The sequence below is a fragment of the Manis pentadactyla genome, chromosome 5 (genome assembly GCF_030020395.1).
Source record: "Manis pentadactyla isolate mManPen7 chromosome 5, mManPen7.hap1, whole genome shotgun sequence".
Lineage (NCBI taxonomy): Eukaryota > Metazoa > Chordata > Mammalia > Pholidota > Manidae > Manis > Manis pentadactyla.
In genome coordinates, this window is record NC_080023.1 from 159,149,376 (window position 1) to 159,168,840 (window position 19,465).

The following is a 19,465-nucleotide window of genomic DNA, read 5'->3' on the forward strand; positions in this document are numbered from 1 at the left end:
TGACAAAATGAGGAGGCAGAGGTATATATATATATTCCAAACAAAACTACAGGATAGGACACCACAAAGAGGGCTAAATGAAATGGAGATCAACCAATCTTTCTGATAAAGATTTCAAAATTAAAGTAATAAATATGCTCACTGATCTGCAGAAATATATTAAAGATCTCAGGGAGGACTTCAGCAAAGAGATGGAAGAGCTGAAGAATACAGTATCTAAAATGAAACATACAGTGGAGGGATTTAAGAGTAGATCATTGCAGGTAGAGGAGACAGTCAATGAGATGAAAGCTGGAGAACAGGAACACAATGAAGCTAAGGAATAGAGAGAAAAAAGGATCTCTAGGAATGAAAGAAAGACAAGAGAGCTGTGTGACCAATCCAAATGGAACAATATTTACATAATGGGGGTACCAGAAGGAGAAAAGAGACAAAGGGATAGAAAATCTCTTTGAGGAAATAACTGAAAACATCCGCAATCTGGGGAATGAAATAGATACTCAGGTCATGGAGGTACAGAGAGCCCCTAACAAAAGGAATCCCTGTAAGACAACATCAAGACATATAATTAAAATGGCAAAGATTAAGGATAAGGAGAGAGTATTTAAAGTAGCAAGATAGAGAAAAAAAAATTACTTACAAAAGAAACCCCACCTGCTATCAGCAGACTTCTCAGCAGAAACTTTACAGGGCCAGAAGGGAGTGACATGAAATATTTAATGTACTGAAACAAAAAGACCTTCAACCAAGAATCCTCTTCCCAGCAAGATTATCATGTGAATTTGAAGCAGGATTAAATAATTTCAGATAAATGAAGACTTAAAGAATTTATAGCAACAAAACCAGCATTATAGGATATGTTAAAGAAATTGCTGTAGATGTAAATGTTTCTAAGGCTAAGTAGTTTTGATTATGGCATCTAATAATAAAGTGTGGAGAAGGAGGAAGAAGAAAAAAGGACTCTTGGATTGTCTTTGAAATAGAACAATCAGCAACTTAATATAGACTATTATATAGTTAGGAAGCTATCCTTGAACCTTTGATAACCACAAACCTGAAGTTTTCAATAGATATGCAAGAAATAAAAAAGGAGAACTCCAATTACAACCCTAAAGAAAAACATCAAATAACAAGAGGAATATAAAAGAGAAAGAAAGGAACAGAGAGGAGCTATAAAAACAAACAGAAAAAAATAAAATGGCAATAAGTACATACCTATCAATAATTACCTTAAATGTAAATGGACTGAGTTCACCAATGAAAACACACATAGAGCGGCAGAATGGAAAAAGAAACAAGACCCATCTATATGCTTCCTACAGGAGACTCATTTCACACCCAAAGACAAACCCAGGCTAAAAGTGAAGGTATGAAAGAAATTTAATGCAAACAATAGGGAGAAAAAAGTGGGAGTAGCAGTATTTGTATCAGACAAAATTGATTTCAAAACAAAGAAAGTAATGAGAGAAAAAAGACATGACATAGTGGCACACAGATCAGCCCAACAATAGGATATTACCATTATAAGTATTTATGCACCCAACAGAGGTGCACCTAAATATGTAAAGCAAACACTAACAGAATTAAAGGGGGAAATAGACTAGAGCGCATTCATTTTAGGAGATTTAATACACCACTCACTTCAATAGATCAACCAGACAGAAAATAAGGAAACAGAGACATTCCACATTAGATCATGTGGACCTAACAAACATCTGTAGAACAGTCCAGCAAAAGCATCAGGATACACATTTTCCTCAAGTGTACATGGAACATTCTCTGGAATAGATCACATACTAAGCTACAAGAAGAGCCTCAATAAATTAAAAAAGATGGATATTGTATCAAGCAACTTCTCAGACCACAATGGTATAAAACTAGAAATAAATTACACAAAGAAAATAAAAAGCCAACAAACACATAGAAGCTAAACATGCTTCTAAATAATCAGTGAGTCAATGACCAAATTGAAACAGAAATAAAGCAATACGTGGAGACAAATGAAAACAAAAATAAAACAGTTCCATATTTATGGGACACCACAAAGACCTTTCTAACAGGGAAGTACATAGCAATATAGGCTTAATTCAAGAAAGCAAGAACAATCCCAGATAAACAGTCTAAACTCATAAAGAAACTAGAAAAAGAAGAACATATGAAACCTAAAGTTAGTAAAAGGACATAAAAAAATCAGAGCAGAAATAAATAATATAGAGATGAAAACAATAGAAAAAAATTAATGAAACTAAGAGCTGATTCTTTGAGAAAATAATAAAATAGATAAACCCCTAGCCAGCCTTATCAAGAAAAAAAGAGTACACAAATAAACAAAATCAGAAATAAGGAATAGTCTTAACAGATACCACAGAAATACAAAGAATTATTAGAGAATACTAAGAAAAATTACATGCCAATAAATTGGACAACTTAGAAGAAACAGACAACTTCCTAGAACAATACAGTCTTCTAACATTGACCAAATAAAAAATAGAAAATTTGAACAGACTAATTGCCCTCAGTGAAATTGAACTGGTAATAAAAAAACTCCCCAAAATACAAAATTCCAGGACCATATGGCTTCACAGCCAAATTCTACCAAACATTTAAGAAGACTAATACCCATCCTTTTTAAAGTATTCCAAAAAGTAGAAGAGGAGGGAACACTTCAAACTCATTCTATGATGCCAGCATCACTGTAATACCAAAACCAGGGAAAGACACTACAAAGAAAGAAAATTATAGACCGATAACCCTGATGAACATCTATGAAGAGTCCTCAACAAAATACTAGCAAACTGAATTCAGAAACACATCAAAAGGCTCATCCATCACGACCAAGTGGAGTTTATGGTAGAGATGCAAACATGGTATAATAGTTGTAAATCAATATCATACACCACATTAACAAAAAGGACAAAAATCACATGATCATCTCAGTAGATGCTGAAAAAGCATTTGACAAAATCCAACATTCATCGTGATAAAAAGTCAACAAAATAGGCATAGAGGGTACATACCTCAACATAATAAAGGCTGTATATGACAAGCCCACAGCTAACATCATACTTATTGGTGAAAAGCTGAAAGCTTTTCCGCTAAGATTAGGAACAAGACAAGGATGTCCACTCTTACCACTTTTATTCACGATAATACTAGAGGTCCTAGCCAAAGCAATCAGACAACAAAGAGAGATAAAAGGCATTCAGATTGGCAAAGAAGAAGCTAATCTGTCACTATTTGCAGATGACATTATATTATACATAGAAAACCCTAAAAACTCCACCAAAAAAATGTTAGGACTAATAGCTGGATTCAGCAAAGTTGCAGAATACAAAATTAATACACAGAAATCTGTTGCATTCCTATATACTAACAATGAACTAGTAGAGAGAAATGAGGAAAACAATTCTATTTACAATTGCATCAAAAAGAATTAAATACATAGGAATAAACCTAACCAAGGAAGTGAAACACATATATTCTTAAAACAGTGAAACTCTCATGAGAGAAATTAAAGAAGACACAAATAAGTGGAAATCTATCCCATGCTTATGGATAGGAACAATATTGTCAAAATGGCCATTCTGCCCAAAGCAATTTACAGATGGAATGCAATCCCTATCAAAATTCCAGCAGCATTTTTCAGTGAACTAGAACAAATAGTTCTAAAGTTCATATGGAATCACAAAAGACCCTGAATAGCCAAAACAACCTGAGAAAGAACAAAGCTGCGGGGTGATTATGCTCCCTGACTTCGAGCTCTACTACAATGCAACAGTAATCAAAACAGTATGTCACTGGCACACAAATAGACCCATATATCAATGGAACAGAATAGAGAGCCCAGATATAAACCCACAAATATATGGCCAATTAATACACAATAAAGGAGCCATGAGTATACACACAGAGGGGAAAAGACAACCTCTTCAATAACTGGTGTTGGGAAAACTAGACAGCTACATGCAAGAGAATGAAACAGGATTACTGCCTAACTCCATACACAAAAGTAAATTCAGAGTGAAGCAAAGACCTCAATGTAAGACATGAAACCATAAAACTCTTAGAAGAAGACATGGGCGAAAATCTTTTGAACATAAAGATGAGCAATATTTTCCTGGACACATCTCTTTGGGCAAGGTAAACAATAAAAAATGAACAAGTGGGACTATGTCAAATTAAAAAGCTTCTGTACAGCAAAGGACACCATTGGCAGGAAAAAAAACTTACAGTATGAGAGAATATACTGTAATTGATTTATCTGATAAGGGGATAACATCCAAAATACATACAGAGCTCATACACCTCAACACCAAAAAACAATAACTAAATTAAAAAATGGGCTGAGGACCTGAACAGACATTTCTCCAAAGAAGTGCAGATGTCCAACAAGCACATGAAAGGGTGCTCCACATTGCTAATCATCAGGAAAATGCAAATCAAAACCACAGTGAGATATCACCTCACACCAGTCAGAATGACCACTATCCAAAAGACAAGAAATAACAAGTGTTGGTAAGGATGTGGAGAAAAGGGAATCCTCCTACACTGTTGGTGGGAATGTCAGTTGGTGCAGCCACAGTGGAAAGCAGTAAGGAGGTTCCTTTCAAAATCAAAAAATAGAAATAACATTCAACCCAGCAATTCCACGTCTAGGAATTTACCCAAAGAAAACAAATCCCTGATCTGAAAAGATATATGCACCCCTGTGTTTACTGCTGCATTATTTACAAAAGCCAAGATATGGAAGCTATCTAAGTGTCTATTAGTAGGTGAATGGATAAAAAAGAGGTGGTACATACACAGAAAGGAATATTATTCAGCCATAAAAAGAAATACTGCTATTTGTAACAACATGGGTGGATCTAGAGGCTGTTATGCTCAGTGAAATAAGTCAAGTGGGAAAAAAAAATAACATGATTTCACTTATTTGTGGAATATAAATGCAAAGCAAAACAGAAGGAACAAAACATCAGTAAACTCATAGACACTGAGAAGGGACTGGGGGTTGCCATGGGGGAGAGATTGGGCTGGGGGGTGGGGAGGAGTAGGGAAATAAAGGGGCACAAAACTTCTCAATCATAATGTAGGTTGGTCACAGGGATAGTGTACAGCATGGAGGATATAGCCAATGATTCTGTAACATCTTCCTCTGTTGGCAGATAGTAACTGTACTAGTGGGGGTGAGGATTTAATATGGGTAACTGCTGAACCACTGTGTTATATATTTGAAACTAAAATAAGATATATATCAATAAAAAAAGTGAAATACATAAAACACTTTGTGAACACAAAGGTGTAGTATATACACATAATATGGTATTGTGTAAGATGATGAAGTCCAAACCCTTGTTTTACAGATGTGGGAACAGGTGAAGAAGAGACTGTCATTTAACACTCATGATAGACAAAATAATCAAGTAAACCTAAGATGTTCTTACAAGCACTTAAAGCTTACCTCAGAGACTGAGGATAAGTGTAATGGTCATAGTTTTGTGAGTAGCAGTTACTGATGCAGAAAGTAAGAACAGCTATCTATGAGACATGGAAGGCCATGCTGTATTTGAGAGCAAGGTACTGTTTCCTGAGACCTTCAGTACACTCTCAGTAGTGAGGAGTAATTAGCCTTAGGTGGAGTGCTGCTCTCAGTCATGAAGGATTAGTACTACCTGATATGAAGAATTACTGTAAAGCTATATATAAAGAAACCAAAACAATCTAGTATTGGAATAGAGTTGGACAAATAGATCAGTAGAATGGTATAGGGTATCCAGAAATAGATCCACACATGCTTGGACATCTAATTTTTGACAAAGATGGAATGGTATTTCAAAAGAGAAAGAACAGTCTTTACAGCAGATAGTGCTGGGACATTCTGATGTTTATATAAAAAAAGAACTTTGATTCATACCTTGTACTGTGTACAAAAATTAACTGAAAATGGATTGTAGACCTAAATGTAAAACCTAAACTTTAAAACTTCTGGAAGAAAGTATGGCAGAAAATCTTTGTTGCTTATACAGGGACTTCTTAGATATTATATTATAGAAGAACAAACTATTAAATTGGACTAAACTGAAATTAAAAATACTGTTTTTCAGAAAACACTGTTACGAGAATGAGATGACAAGTCACACATTGGGAGATCTTTACAAAGCATCTCTCTGATGAAGGACTTATATCCAGATTATGTGGCAAATTCTCAAAAACTCAGTAATAAACCTTTCTTTTGGTGGTACACAGCCACAATATTGTGGTGCTGACTTACAATAAGAGGAAGTTTGTCATTAATGGCATTTTTAGAGCTGAACTGAGTGAGTTCCTAACTCAGAGTCTTGCTGAAGATGGCTACTCTGGAGGTGAAGTCTAAATTAAAGCAACCAGGACAGAAGTCATTATCTTGGCCTCTAGGATGCACAGTGTTCTCGGTGAAAAAACCAGTGGATCTGATAACTGAGTGATGCAGTTTAGAAGTTTTGCTTCCCTGAGGGCTGTGTAGAGGTTTATGTTGAAAAGGTGGCTAGAAGGGGTGTGCCATTGCCCAGAGTCTGCATCACAAACTCCCAGGATGGCTGTTGTCATGCAGAGAGCATGCTCTGGGGTGCTGCAGTTCATTATGGTGATGGGGCCACGGTCATTGTGTCAGGGAAACTCCAGGACAGAGGGCTGAATCCATGAAGTTTGTGGATGATGTGATGATCCACAGTGATGATCCACAATAGTTAAAAAATGTTGATTATTTTATAGATACTGCCATGTACCATGTGGTGCTCAGAGAGGGCGTGCTGGGCATCAAGGTCTCTGGGTCCCAAGAGGTAAAATTGGCTCTAAGAAGCCTTTACCTGACCATTTACCTGACCATGTGACCATTGTGGACTCTCCAGGTGAGATACAATCCACCATCTTCATCTTGGGACAGACAGGGAGCCATAGCAGCCTGCCATTCTCTAGCCAGTCCATACGGCATACCAGGGCCTTCTTGGCAGCTGGATCTGGAGTCTGGATATTACTTTGTAAAGACCTTTAGTAAAATATTTTAAAAAGACAAATAACAAATTAAAGATGGCATGAGAGGTGAGCCTCCTCCCAAAACCACATAATATGAAAATATAATACAACTAATCCTGAAAGAGCAATAGGAAAGAAGGCTGCGCCAGACTGCATATACCTGGAGAAAAGAACAGATCTCAAAGAACAGGGTAACGTACCAAAGCGGTGATCCGGTGGGACTCAAGCCGTTCACCCACCCCAACTCACTGGCGGGAGGAAGAGAAATGGAGTGAGGAGGGGTTGGAGGCCTAGGACTGCAGAACACCCAGCCCTGGAGATCTGCTCTGGGAGCAACAACGTACATTTCATGGTGCTCTGGAGATTAGTAGGGTTGGAAAGCTAAAACAGGTGGAATGCTCGACAGACTGAGATTCCAGCCACTTGTGGAAAACAGGGATCCACATCCGGCTGCTCTGCAACAAAAGAAAGGCGGGCAGTCTGAGAGACTTCCTAACAGTGAGAGGGCTGCTAGAGGAGCAAAGATTGTAAAGAGCTTGCTGCTCAGGAGAAAGGACAGGTGGACAAAATTGTCCGTGTGCTCTCTGCCCACCAGGTGGGAACTTTCAGGAGCTTCAGGCGCTACATCCTCCTGGTTGGCTACACAGTTCCGAGGCCCCAACAGTGATAGACAGCCTGCTGCACCATCGTCCCAGCCAGCACTGGCTTGCTAACTGACTGCCCCTGCCCTAGTGGCAGGCCAGCTAGAGGGAGGCTGCGCCTACAGCAGCTACAATTGCAAAGCATAGAAGCTTATACCTGTGCACTTGACCTACTGGTTCTGGCAGTGGAGACAGGCACTGCAGCTGGGAAGCAGGAAACAGCTCTTTGCTCCCCCAGGCACCAGAACTGCTCGTCTGTGCTGGCAAAGACATATACAGACTAAAAGTGAAGAGATGGAAAAAGATATCTCATGCAACTAATAGGGAGAAAGAGCAGGAATTGCAGTACTTGTATCAGACAAAATAGACTTCAAAACCCCTGCCATCACACCAGGGGCTGAGTAGCTTGAGAGTACACCTTCTGGACACTAGAGGATGCCACCTACAAATATGAAACGTCAAAGGAACCTGGTTCAAAACAAAATCCTACAAACACTAGAAAGAGGGCCAAGTGAAACTGAACTCATCAATCTTCCTGAAAGAGATTTCAAAATAAAAATGATAAACATGCTCATGGAGGTACAGGAAAATATTCAAGAACTCAGGGAAGAATTCAGGAGTGAGATTCAATCAAGAAATACAGTATCTGAAATGAAACGTACAATGGAGGGATTTAAAAGATTAGATGAAGTAGAGGAGACAGTAAATGAAACAGAAATTAGAGAAGAGGAATACAAAGAAGCTGAGGCAGAGAGAGAAAAAAGGATCTCTAGGAATGAAAGAATATTGAGAGAACTGTGTGACCAGTCCAAACAGAACAATATTCGCATTATAGGGGTACCAGAAGAAAAAGGGAGAAAAAAAAGGGATAGAAAGTGTCTTTGAGGAGGTAATTGCTGAAAACTTCCCCTGTCTGGGGAAGGAGATAGTCTCTCAGGCCATGGAGATGCACAGATCTCCCAACACAAAGGACCCAAGGAAGACAACACCAAGACAAATAATAATAAAAATGGCAAAGATCAAGAATAAGGACAGAATATTAAAAGCAGCCAGAGAGAGAAAAAAGGTCATGTACAAAGGAAAACCCATCAGCCTATCATCAGAAATCTTACAGGCCAGAAGGGAGTGGCATGATATATTTAATGCAATAAAGCAGAAGGGCCTAGAACCAAGAATACCTGGCAAGATTATCATTTAAATTTGAAGGAAGGATAAAACAATTCCCAGATAAGCAAAAGCTGAGAGAATTTACCTCCCACAAACCATCTCTACAGTGTATTTTGGAGAGACAGCTATATAATATAGCTGTCACCAGAGAAAATAAAACCACAGTAAAGAAAGGAAACCAGTTAATTACTAAGCAGATGCAAAATCAAATCAACTATCCCCAAACTCAGTCAAGAGATAGATAGACAGTACAGAATATGAGACCTACTACATAAAGAATGGAGGAGGAAGAAAAAGGAGGAGAAAAAAAAAGAACCTTAAGATTGTGTTTTAATAGCGTATTAAGTGAGTTAAGACTCTTAGATAGTAAGAAAGTTAACATTAAACCTTTGGTAAGCACGAATCTAAAGCCTGCAACAGTAATAAGTACATACCTATTGATAATCAGCCTAAATGTAAATGGACTGAATGCACCAATTAAAAGACATAGGGTCACTGAATGGATAAAAAAAACAAGACCCATCTATATGCTGCTTACAAGAGACTCACTTTAAACCCAAAGACATACACAGACTAAAAGTGAAGCGATGGAAAAAGATATTTCATGCAACTAATGGGGAGAAAAAAGCAGGAGTTTGCAGTACTTGTAACAGAAAAAGTAGACTTCAAAATAAAGAAAGTCACAAGAGACAAAGAAGGACATTACATAATGATTGAAGGGTCAATCCAACAAAAAGATATAACCGCTATAAATATCTATGTGCCCAACACAGGAGCACCTACATATGTGAAACAAATACTAACAGAATTAAAAGGGGAAATAGAATGCAATAAATTCATTCTAGGAGACTTCAACACTCCACTCACTCTGAAGGACAGATCAACCAGACAGAAAATAAGTAAGGAGACAGAGGCACTGAACATTAGAACAGATGTACCTAAGAGACATCTACAGAACACTCCACCCAAAAGCAGCAGGAAACACATTCTTCTCAAGTACACATGGAACATTTTCAAGAATAGATCATATACTAGGCCACAAAAAGAGCCATGGTAAATTCAACAAGATTGAAATTGTACCAACCAGTTTCTCAGACCACAAAGGTATGAAACTAGAAATACGCAAAGAGAATGAAAAGTCCCACAAACACATGGAGGCTTCAGACATACTCCTAAATAACCGATGGATAAACGACAAAATAAAAACAGAGGTCAAGCAATATATGGAGACAAATGACAACAATAATTCAACACTGCAAAATCTGCGCAATGCAGTGAAGGCTATGCTAAGAGGGAAGTATATTGCAATACAGGCCTACCTCAGGAAAGAACAATCCCTTTTGAACAATCTAAACTCAAAATTAATGAAACTTAAAAAAGAAGAACAAATGAGGCCCAATGTCAGTAGGAGGGACATAATAAAGATAAGAGCAGAAATAAATAAAATTGAGAAGAATAAAACAATAGAATCAATGAAAGCAGGAGGTGGTTCTTTGAGAAAATAAACAAAATAGATAAACCCCTAGCCAGACTTATCAAGAAAAAAAGAATCTATACACATAAACAGAATCAGAAAGAGCAAGGAAAAATCACTCCAGATACCACAAAAATACAAAGAATAATTAGAGAATACTATGAAAAATTACATGCTAACAAACTGGATAACCTAGAAGAAATGCACAACTTTCTAGAAAAATACAGCTTTCCAAAACTGACCCAGAAAGAAACAGAAAATCTGGCCAGAACAATTACCAGCAATGAAATTGAATTGGTAATCAAAAAACTATCTAAGAACAAAACCCCTGGACTGCTGAATTTTATCAAACATTTAGTGAAGACCTAATACACATCCTCCTTAAAGTTTTCCAAAAAGTAGAAAAGTAGGGAATCCTTCCAAACTCATTCAATGAGGCCAGCATCACTCTAATACCAAAACCAGGCAAAGACACCACAATAAAAAGAAAGTTACAGACTGATATCCCTGATGAACATAGATGCAAAAATCCTCAACAAAATATTAGTAAACTGAATTCAAAAATACATCAAAAAGATCATCCATCATGATCAAGTAGGATTTATTCCAGGGAGCAAGGGTAGCACAATATTCGAAAATCCATCAACATTATCCCCCGCATCAACAAAAAAGACAAAAACCACATGATCATCTCCATAGATGGTGAAAAAGCATTTGACAAAATTCAACATCCATTCATGATAAAAACTCTCAACAAAATGGGTATAGAGGGCAAGTACCCTCAACATAATAAAGGCCATATACAACAAACCCACAGCCAACATCATACTTACCAGCAAGAAACTGAAAGCCTTTCCTTTAAGATTGGAAACAAGACAAGGATGCCCACTCTCCCCACTTTTATTCAACATAGTTCTGGAGGTCCTAGCCACGGCAATCAGACAACACAAAGAAATTAAAGGCAGCCAGGTTGGCAATAAGGAAGTTAAACTGTCCCTGTTTGCAGATGACATGTTATTATACATTAAAAAACCCTTAAGAATCTGCTCCAAAACTACTGGATCTCATATCTGAATTCATCAAAGTTGCAGGATACAAAATTAATACATAGAAATCTGTGGCATTCCAATACACTAACAATGAACTATCAGAGAAATCAGGAAAACAATTCCATTCACAAATGCATCAAAAAGAATAAAATACCTAGGAATAAACCTAACCAAGGAAGTGAAAGACCTATCCTATGAAAACTACAAGACACTGGTGAGAGAAATCAAAGAAGATACCAATACATGGAAACACATCCCGTGCTCATGGATAGGAAGAATTAATATTGTCAAAATGGCCATCCTGCCTAAAGCAATCTATAGATTCAATGCAATCCCTATCAAAATACCAACAGCATTCTTCAACGAACTGGAACAAATAGTTCTAAAATTCATATGGACCCACAAAAGACCCCAAATAGCCAAACCAATCCTGAGAAGGAAGAATAAAGTGGGGGTGTTGGGGGATGATTACTCTCCCTGACTTTTAGCTCTACTACAAAGCCATAGTTATAGTGGCCCCACATTGGGCGCCAGATGTAGTGTGCCGCACGTTTTCTTTGGGTGACATGTGAGAACAAATAACACAGACAACACAGACAGACAGACAATGGCTGCAGCCCTGATGTGGTGCAGCACCTTTATTTTTATACTGCCTTTCTCGGACCTCAGCCAAGTGCTATACTTATCTTTCCCTTCTCAGAGGGGGCAGGCCAGAGCACTTTGTTGATTTTCTTAGAAGGTGTATAGTAAGCAGGGGTGATGTTTTCACACATCCTCAAGGTCTCCCTATTTTCAGAGTGAGGCGTCTTGGCTCGTCTTTGATGACAAGATATGTTTTTGTGGACAGATAACTTCCAAGGACTGCACCAGTTGTTCCCAAGCTGGTGCTTTCCCATGCTGCATTCAGACATGGGGGAAGATGCTTTCCCATTCTGCCTTCAAACATGTGAGAAGACAAAGGCCATCCCCTACAACAGTAATCAAGACAATTTGGTACTGGCACAAGAACAGAACAATAGACCAATGGAACAGACTAGAGAGCCCATATATAAACCCAAGTGTGTATGTTCAATTAGTATGTGATAAAGGAGCCATGGACATACAATGGGGAAATGACAGCTTCTTCAACAGCTGGTGTTGGCAAAACTGGACAGGTACATGCATGAGAATGAAACTGGATTATTGTCTAACCCCACACACAAAAGTAAACTCGAAATGGATCAAAGACCTGAATGTAAGCCATTAAACCATAAAACTCTTAGAAGAAAACATAGTCAAGAATCTCTTGAATATAAACATGAGCAACTTTTTCCTGAATGCATCTCCTCGGACAAGGGAAACAAAAGCAAATACGAACAAATGGGACTACATCAATCTAAAAAGCTTCTGTACAGAAAAGGACACCATCATCAGAACAAAAATGCATCTTACAGTATGGAAGAATATATTTGTAAATGACATATCCAACAAGGGGTTAACATCCAAAATATATAAAGAACTCATATGCGTCAATACCCAATAGGCAAATAACCCTATTAAAAAATGGGCAGAGTATATGAACAGATACATCTCCAAAGAAGAAATTCAGGTGGCCAATAGGCACATGAAAAGATGCTCCACATTGCTAATTATCAGGGAAATGCAAATTAGAACCACAACGAGATAACACCTCACACCAGTTAGGATGACCAACATAGAGAAGACTAGGAACAACAAATGTTGGCGAGGTTGTGGAGAAAGAGGAACCCTCCTACACTGCTGGTGGGAGTGTAAGCTAGTTCAACCATTGTGGAAAGCAATATGGAGTTTCCTCAAAAAACTAAAAATAGAAATACTGTTTGACCCAGAAATTCCACTCCTAGGAATTTACCCAAAAAAAACAAGTTCTCAGATTCAAAAAGACATATGCACCCCTATGTTTATTGCAGCACTATTTACAGTAACCAAGATATGGAAGGGTCCATCAGTAGATGAATGGATAAAGAAGAGGTGGTACATATACCCAATGGGCTACTATTCAGCCATAAGAAAGAAACAATTCCTACCCTTTGCAACAACATGGATGGAGCTGGAGGACATTATGCTCAGTGAAATGAGCCAGGTGGAGAAAGACAAGTACCAAATAATTTTCCTCATTTGTGGTGTATAACAACGAAGCAAAATTGAAGGAACAAAATAGCATCAGACTCACAGACTCCAACAAGGGACTAGCAGTTACCAAAGGGGTGGGGTGGTGGAGGACATGTGGGAAGGGTGGGAGAAGGGGATTGAGGGGTATTATGATTGGCACACATGGTGTGGGGCGCCATGGGGATGACAGTGTATCACAGAGAAGACAAGTAGTGACTCTGTGGCATCTTGCTACACTGATAGACAGTGACTGCTCTGGGGTGTGGGGAGGACTAGATAATATGGGTGAATGTAGTAACCATAGTGTTTTTCATGTGAAACCTTCATAAGAGTGTATATCAACGATACCATAATAAAAAAAAAAAAGAACAATAACAACAGAAGCCTTCAGTAATACAACAAATAACCCAAAAGATTTGAACACTTTACCCAAGCAGACATACAGATGGCAAATAGGCATATGAAAAGATGTTCAGTATTATTAGTTATTGGAGAAATGTAATTAAAACCACAATGGGAGGATAGCTAAAACTTAAAAGACTGACCATATCAAACATTGGCGAGGATACGTATCCTCTGACCATATCAAACAGTGGAAGCCTGGAACTCTCATACACTTTTGATGGGAATTTAAATAGTAGAACCATTCTAGAAAAGAGCTTTTCAGTTCCTTTAAGAGTTAACCATAGGTGCTGGTGAGGGGTGGGGTTCAGGGGCCAGGGCTAAGCCTGATTCCAAGGAGGTACGAGAGCATATATACATGCAAAGACTTATACATGAGTGTTCATAGCAACTTTATTAGTAATATCCAGAAGCTGGATATAAGCCAAATGTCCATCAACAGATGACTGGATAGATATATGGTAATATATCCATGCAGTGGAATACTATTCAGAAATAAAAAGCAGTGAATAATTGATACAAAAATGTGGATAGATCTCAAAATAATTACACTGAGTATAAAAGCTACCCCACTCCACCAAAAAAAAAAAAAGGGTGTGATACTGTATGATTTTTATTTATATAAAACTCTGAAAAATGACAGTTAAGCTATAGTGACAGAACAGATTATCAATAACCTAGGGAAGGTACAAAAAGGAGTGGGGAGAAGGATTACAAAGTTGTATGAGGGAGTTTTGAGGGGGTGATGGGTATGTTCATTATCTTCATTGTGCTGATAGTTAACAGGTGTATACTTTTGCCAAAATTTACCAAATTGTACACTTTATGTGCAGCTGTGCACTTCTGTATGTTAATTATACCTATGAGTAGCTACATAGAACTTTGTAGCCCATAGGGCTTCACTGTGGGTTGGGTTAGGGGGCTTAAAAAATGTGCACATGTTCTATTGCCAGCTATTCTTTCAATCTCTGATAATGTTGAGTAGGAGTATAGGCTTTAGGCCATGAAAAACTATGCTAAAATGAAATGCTGTTTTAGAGTTAGAAAAATGGCCTCTGTGTTTAGAGAGTATTGTATGATAGTACATCTGAAGTATTCTATTCCTCTATATAAATAATATTTTAAAAAACAAGGATTCCTGTGTCATTTTCAGAAAGGCTGGGCGTCAGTGCAGATGCTTTGAAATTTTATGGTGGTTGCTTTGGCTAACTGTGTTCTTCCTGTGAACATGCTCAGGTGAAGGTGATGGTTGACTCAGGAGACCGGAAGCGAGCCATCAGTTCCGTGTGCAGCTACATCGTGTACCAGTGTAGTCGTCCAGCTCCTCTTCACTCTCGGGATCTGCACTCCATGATAGTAGCAGCCTTTCAGTGTCTCTGTGTCTGGCTGACAGAACACCCTGATATGCTTGATGAAAAGGTTAGTTTACTAGATCTAACACAGTAAGTGGAAACAAAAATGTATGTTGGGGAAATGCCTTTTACAAGAGAATATTTAAATGTAGTATTTCATATTTCATAAAGCACAGTTTGTAGATGTTGCTTATATCTAACAATTACATTTCACACACGTTTCCACTTTCAAATAGGCATGAATGTCTAGGCTGGTTTCCCTGCATGGTTGAATGTAATCCCTTCCTTATAGGGAGGCAGGCAGTTATAAAGAATTCACAGTATAAATTTTAAAAAGACGTACCAGGTTCATTGAAGATTTATCGAGAGCTTTATATAGTTTTTAAAATAATACTGTTGATTAGATCTTAGTCATTGTCACTGTGGCTTCTAAAGTTAATGATACCAGAAATTGCTTTAAAGTGTCGGTAATTAATGAGCTTCCATTTGGATAATCTGATGTGTCTCAGACCACCCCGGGTTTGCCTGAATTAATGTTATATCTCTTAAACTTGGGCTTTCATGATTTACAGTCTGTGGTAATTTTACAAGAATTGTGACTGATAAAATTGAATTTATCATTATGTATTATCTAACTCTCTGAACACACAAGTTTAGTTCTTTAAAGAAAAATTGGGAGGCAAAGTTTATTATATTATGGAATTAATACATGCCTATTAAAGAAAATGAGAAAGAGACTGGAGTGCAACCACCAAAACACAACCACTATTAACATTTTGATGTATTTTCTTGTTTTCTCTTAAGATAGATGTATTACAAAAACTGATCTGCCTTTCTCGTGTCTAGGATTGTCTTAAGGAAGTATTGGAGATCGTGGAGCTGGGTATTTCAGGAAGTAAGTCCAAGAACAGTGAGCAAGAGGTCAAGTACAAAGGCGATAAGGAGCCAAACCCTGCGTCTATGAGGGTAAAGGATGCTGCTGAGGCCACCCTAACATGGTATGAAAGTGACCACACAGAGACTGTGCCTAAGGATTAGAAGGGGTTAGCTGTGATCCGTATTACTTAGTCTCCTCCCCGACTGTTCAACTTTTAAGTGAAGCAATTCCTTTAGGATAGTTTTTCTCCTGAAGAAAAATGAAAGGCAAAACTCTTGTTTTGGGGGACCAAAATAAACCAGGAACTTAGGGTTGAGAGTTTGGGTCCTTGTTTTCCTGTGCTTGTTGATGTTAATTCAAGTCGTATCATGTTAGAGCTGGAAAGGGTCTTGGAGAATCTTACTCTGCCCTCTCACTTTGATTCCTGAGTCTAGAGATGGGATCTGCCTGTGGTCACACTATTAGGTCTTCGGCCTAGCTTAATGTCCATATTCTCTGCTACACCTTTATAGTACATATTGTCAGTTCATTCAGCCAAGATTGATGAATTCCCTCTTATTAACTGGTAATAGGATCATAAAGATTAATCAGATTCAGTCACCAAAGAGCTTCTTGTCCAATAGGAAAGCTGTGAACACAAATAGCTATATTAGGTGGAAAACAAGTACTCCAAGAGGAGAACTACAAATGAAATGCTGAAAAGAGGAAATTAATACTTCTAGATAAGGGAAAATCAAGGTAATATTTCTAGGGAAAATGGCATTGGATCTGACTCTTAAGAGGACAGGTAAAATTTCATTTATAAGCCAGGTTACAGAGTGGTTAAGAAGGCAGCAAAAGAAGATTCCTGTTTTAAGCATTCTGGTAGTGAAAGGATGAAGACAGGTTGGTCTCTTGAAAAAATTGCAGAGAGCATTGAGAGAGTTTGTTTTGGCTGCCAAGTGAGGGGAGTGGAAGGATGGAAGGAAGGCAGTTTAAAGCACATTTATGGACAGCAGGAAAGAATTTAGTGGAGAAAATGAGGTAAAACTGTAGTATAGATGGAAGGATGGAACTTATGAAAGGTAAGTGTGGGTGAACACCCAGAAAAACAAAAGCATGAAGGAGGGATGTCAAGTCAGTCTGGGTTGGCTTGTTTGGTTTTCTTAATAGTGGACAGCAAGACTGCTTGAATATTTGTATGTAAATCAGCCCTTACCAAGATCTCAGAATCTTTTCTGAGTTCAGTGGTTTGTTGACAACTTGTGGCATGCACAGTAAAGTTGGATTTATTTCACTTGCTCATGGACTTAGGTCATTCTGTACGTTTTTAGAGACATGCTTGCTTTAATTTAGTCCTGTTCACTGTGCTAATGCTGGGCTTTGAGTGACCTTGTGAAGGTTTGGCTGCGAGCTAGAAAATCAGAAAAATATGAATGCAACTATTTACACATGTACCTACACAAGTAATGAGTACTAGAAACAATAAATTTCAGATAGAAGACCGCACTGGGGCTGGAGTAAACTTAAAAGCATTATAAAAGGACTAAGACTTGATGTGTGCTTTAATGTGCCATCCCAATCTCGATGCGGGTTCCTAGGAGAGTTTGATTGGCAGTTAGGATTGGATATGTGCTCAGAATGAGTGGAGAGCCCTGGGACGTTGCCTTGAAACCTAGCCAGTAGTTACCTAGATGGTTCATCTGCTTTATCTGCAGCTGACTTTTCTCTGCTGGCCACTCCACAAATGGTGTCTCCAGTTTCCAGTCTTGAAGAGTGCCTTGAAGAGTACTGTCATCATGAAACCTGTTGAAAACAAATTTCTCTGTTCCTTCAGAAGTACAGCTTTATGTCAGTATCACTGTTGTTTTCTAGTTACACAAACACAGACCTTTGGCTTTTTTCAGATTTATCTCTGCTTTATATATCCATTTCATATCCACTGTCATTTTTCTATATGAGGCCAGTGACAGTCAAGTAGACTTTATTCTTGAAAGTATTTCGTCCATTCCCTGTAACTTCAGCATCCTAGTCCAGGTCCTTCTCACTTGCCTGATTCCCCTGCTTTCATCTCTCCTGTTCTTGTTGCATTCTATTGTTGAACTCATCTTCCTTAGGTGCTAATTTACTTCTGGAGTGATTGAAAACTAAATAGATCTGTTCCCTGCCACATGGTCTGAAGTCACTGGTCTGGTTTTCAATTTCCTTCTTCTGTCCTCACGTGAACTGTCTGATATTCCTCAGCACAATACTTCTGCCATAGTAGGGCCTGGCAGGCCACTTGCATCTGTAAACTGAGCATGCTCAGACTTGTTTGTGTACCTTCCTGGGTTTCAGTACCTCCCTCTTTTCCCCTGGGCCACACACTCCACTGTTCAGTGTTCACATCAAATCTAGCTACCTCCATTGGACCTTTTTAGATATTCTGCTTCTGAGTGACGACTCTTCTGCACCTCTGTGCTCATTCAGTGAGATCCTGCCACACAGCGTGGGATTCTTTACTGTCATGATTGTACCTGGTTATGTTTGATAACATGCCAGTGTTGTCTCCCCAACCCGGGTAGAGGCCATATTTCCCTCTTTAAACACCCCTCACAGTGTTGAGCACAGTTACAGAGTGCAGATTGGCTTGTTGGGCTCTTTTCCTTGGTGTACTAATACAAATTCAGAATTGGGACTCTTCCAGGTCATTTCAGCAACTGTTTAAGTTACCTGTAAAATACATTTACGAAGTTATTTAGCCTCTAATTTTGGGATAATCTAACCCTCAAGTTTGCCCATTTCATTTTAATTGCTAAAAGCTTAATGTTTACATTGAGTTGAAATCTCTCCCCCTTTAGCTTACCCATTGGCTCTCATTCAAACTACTGACAGTGAAATCCTTTTTCCAAGCGGTAGTAAGGCCTAAAGACAGTGCATGTGTTGTATCTTATTCATTTCTGCTGGTATCTTCAGCTCTTTCATGACAGGGATTCAAGAATTTTTGTCATCCTGGTCATTAGCCTCTCAGTATTATAACTTTCACTATGCATGTCTTAAAAATGATTTACTGAGTACAATATTCCAGATGTAGCCTGATGACCTTTAAGCTATAGAACATTATACTTTCATTAAAATGTACTTGGAAACTGTTTTTGGATTTTTGAGAGCCTGGTGATTTGCATTAAGTCAACTAAAATCTTTTTAGTCTTTTTTCACACATTTACCTTTTGTCTGTTTTTCTCATCATGTACTAACTTGGGGATATTGAATATAATGTACAAAACATCACCCTTAAATCTGAAATTTCTCCATGTAAGATTTACCTAATTATTTTTAGTCTTTTAGGACTCTTGGATTCCAATGCATTCTGATATATTAACTCTGCACCTCAGCTTTTGATCAAG

General features: G+C 38.1%; 1 protein-coding gene across 6 annotated transcripts in view; it reads left to right on the forward strand.

Annotated features, from left to right (window-relative positions):
- Nucleotides 1–19,465, forward strand: part of RALGAPB (Ral GTPase activating protein non-catalytic subunit beta) — a 108,885-nt gene that overhangs the window by 57,035 nt on the left and 32,385 nt on the right. For all 6 annotated transcript variants that reach the window (XM_036902295.2, XM_036902297.2, XM_036902298.2 and 3 more), the window contains 2 exons: nucleotides 15,108–15,290; nucleotides 16,070–16,221. In XM_036902295.2, the coding sequence (XP_036758190.2) occupies nucleotides 15,108–15,290; nucleotides 16,070–16,221 (335 nt within the window). The remainder of the gene's footprint in view (nucleotides 1–15,107; nucleotides 15,291–16,069; nucleotides 16,222–19,465) is intronic.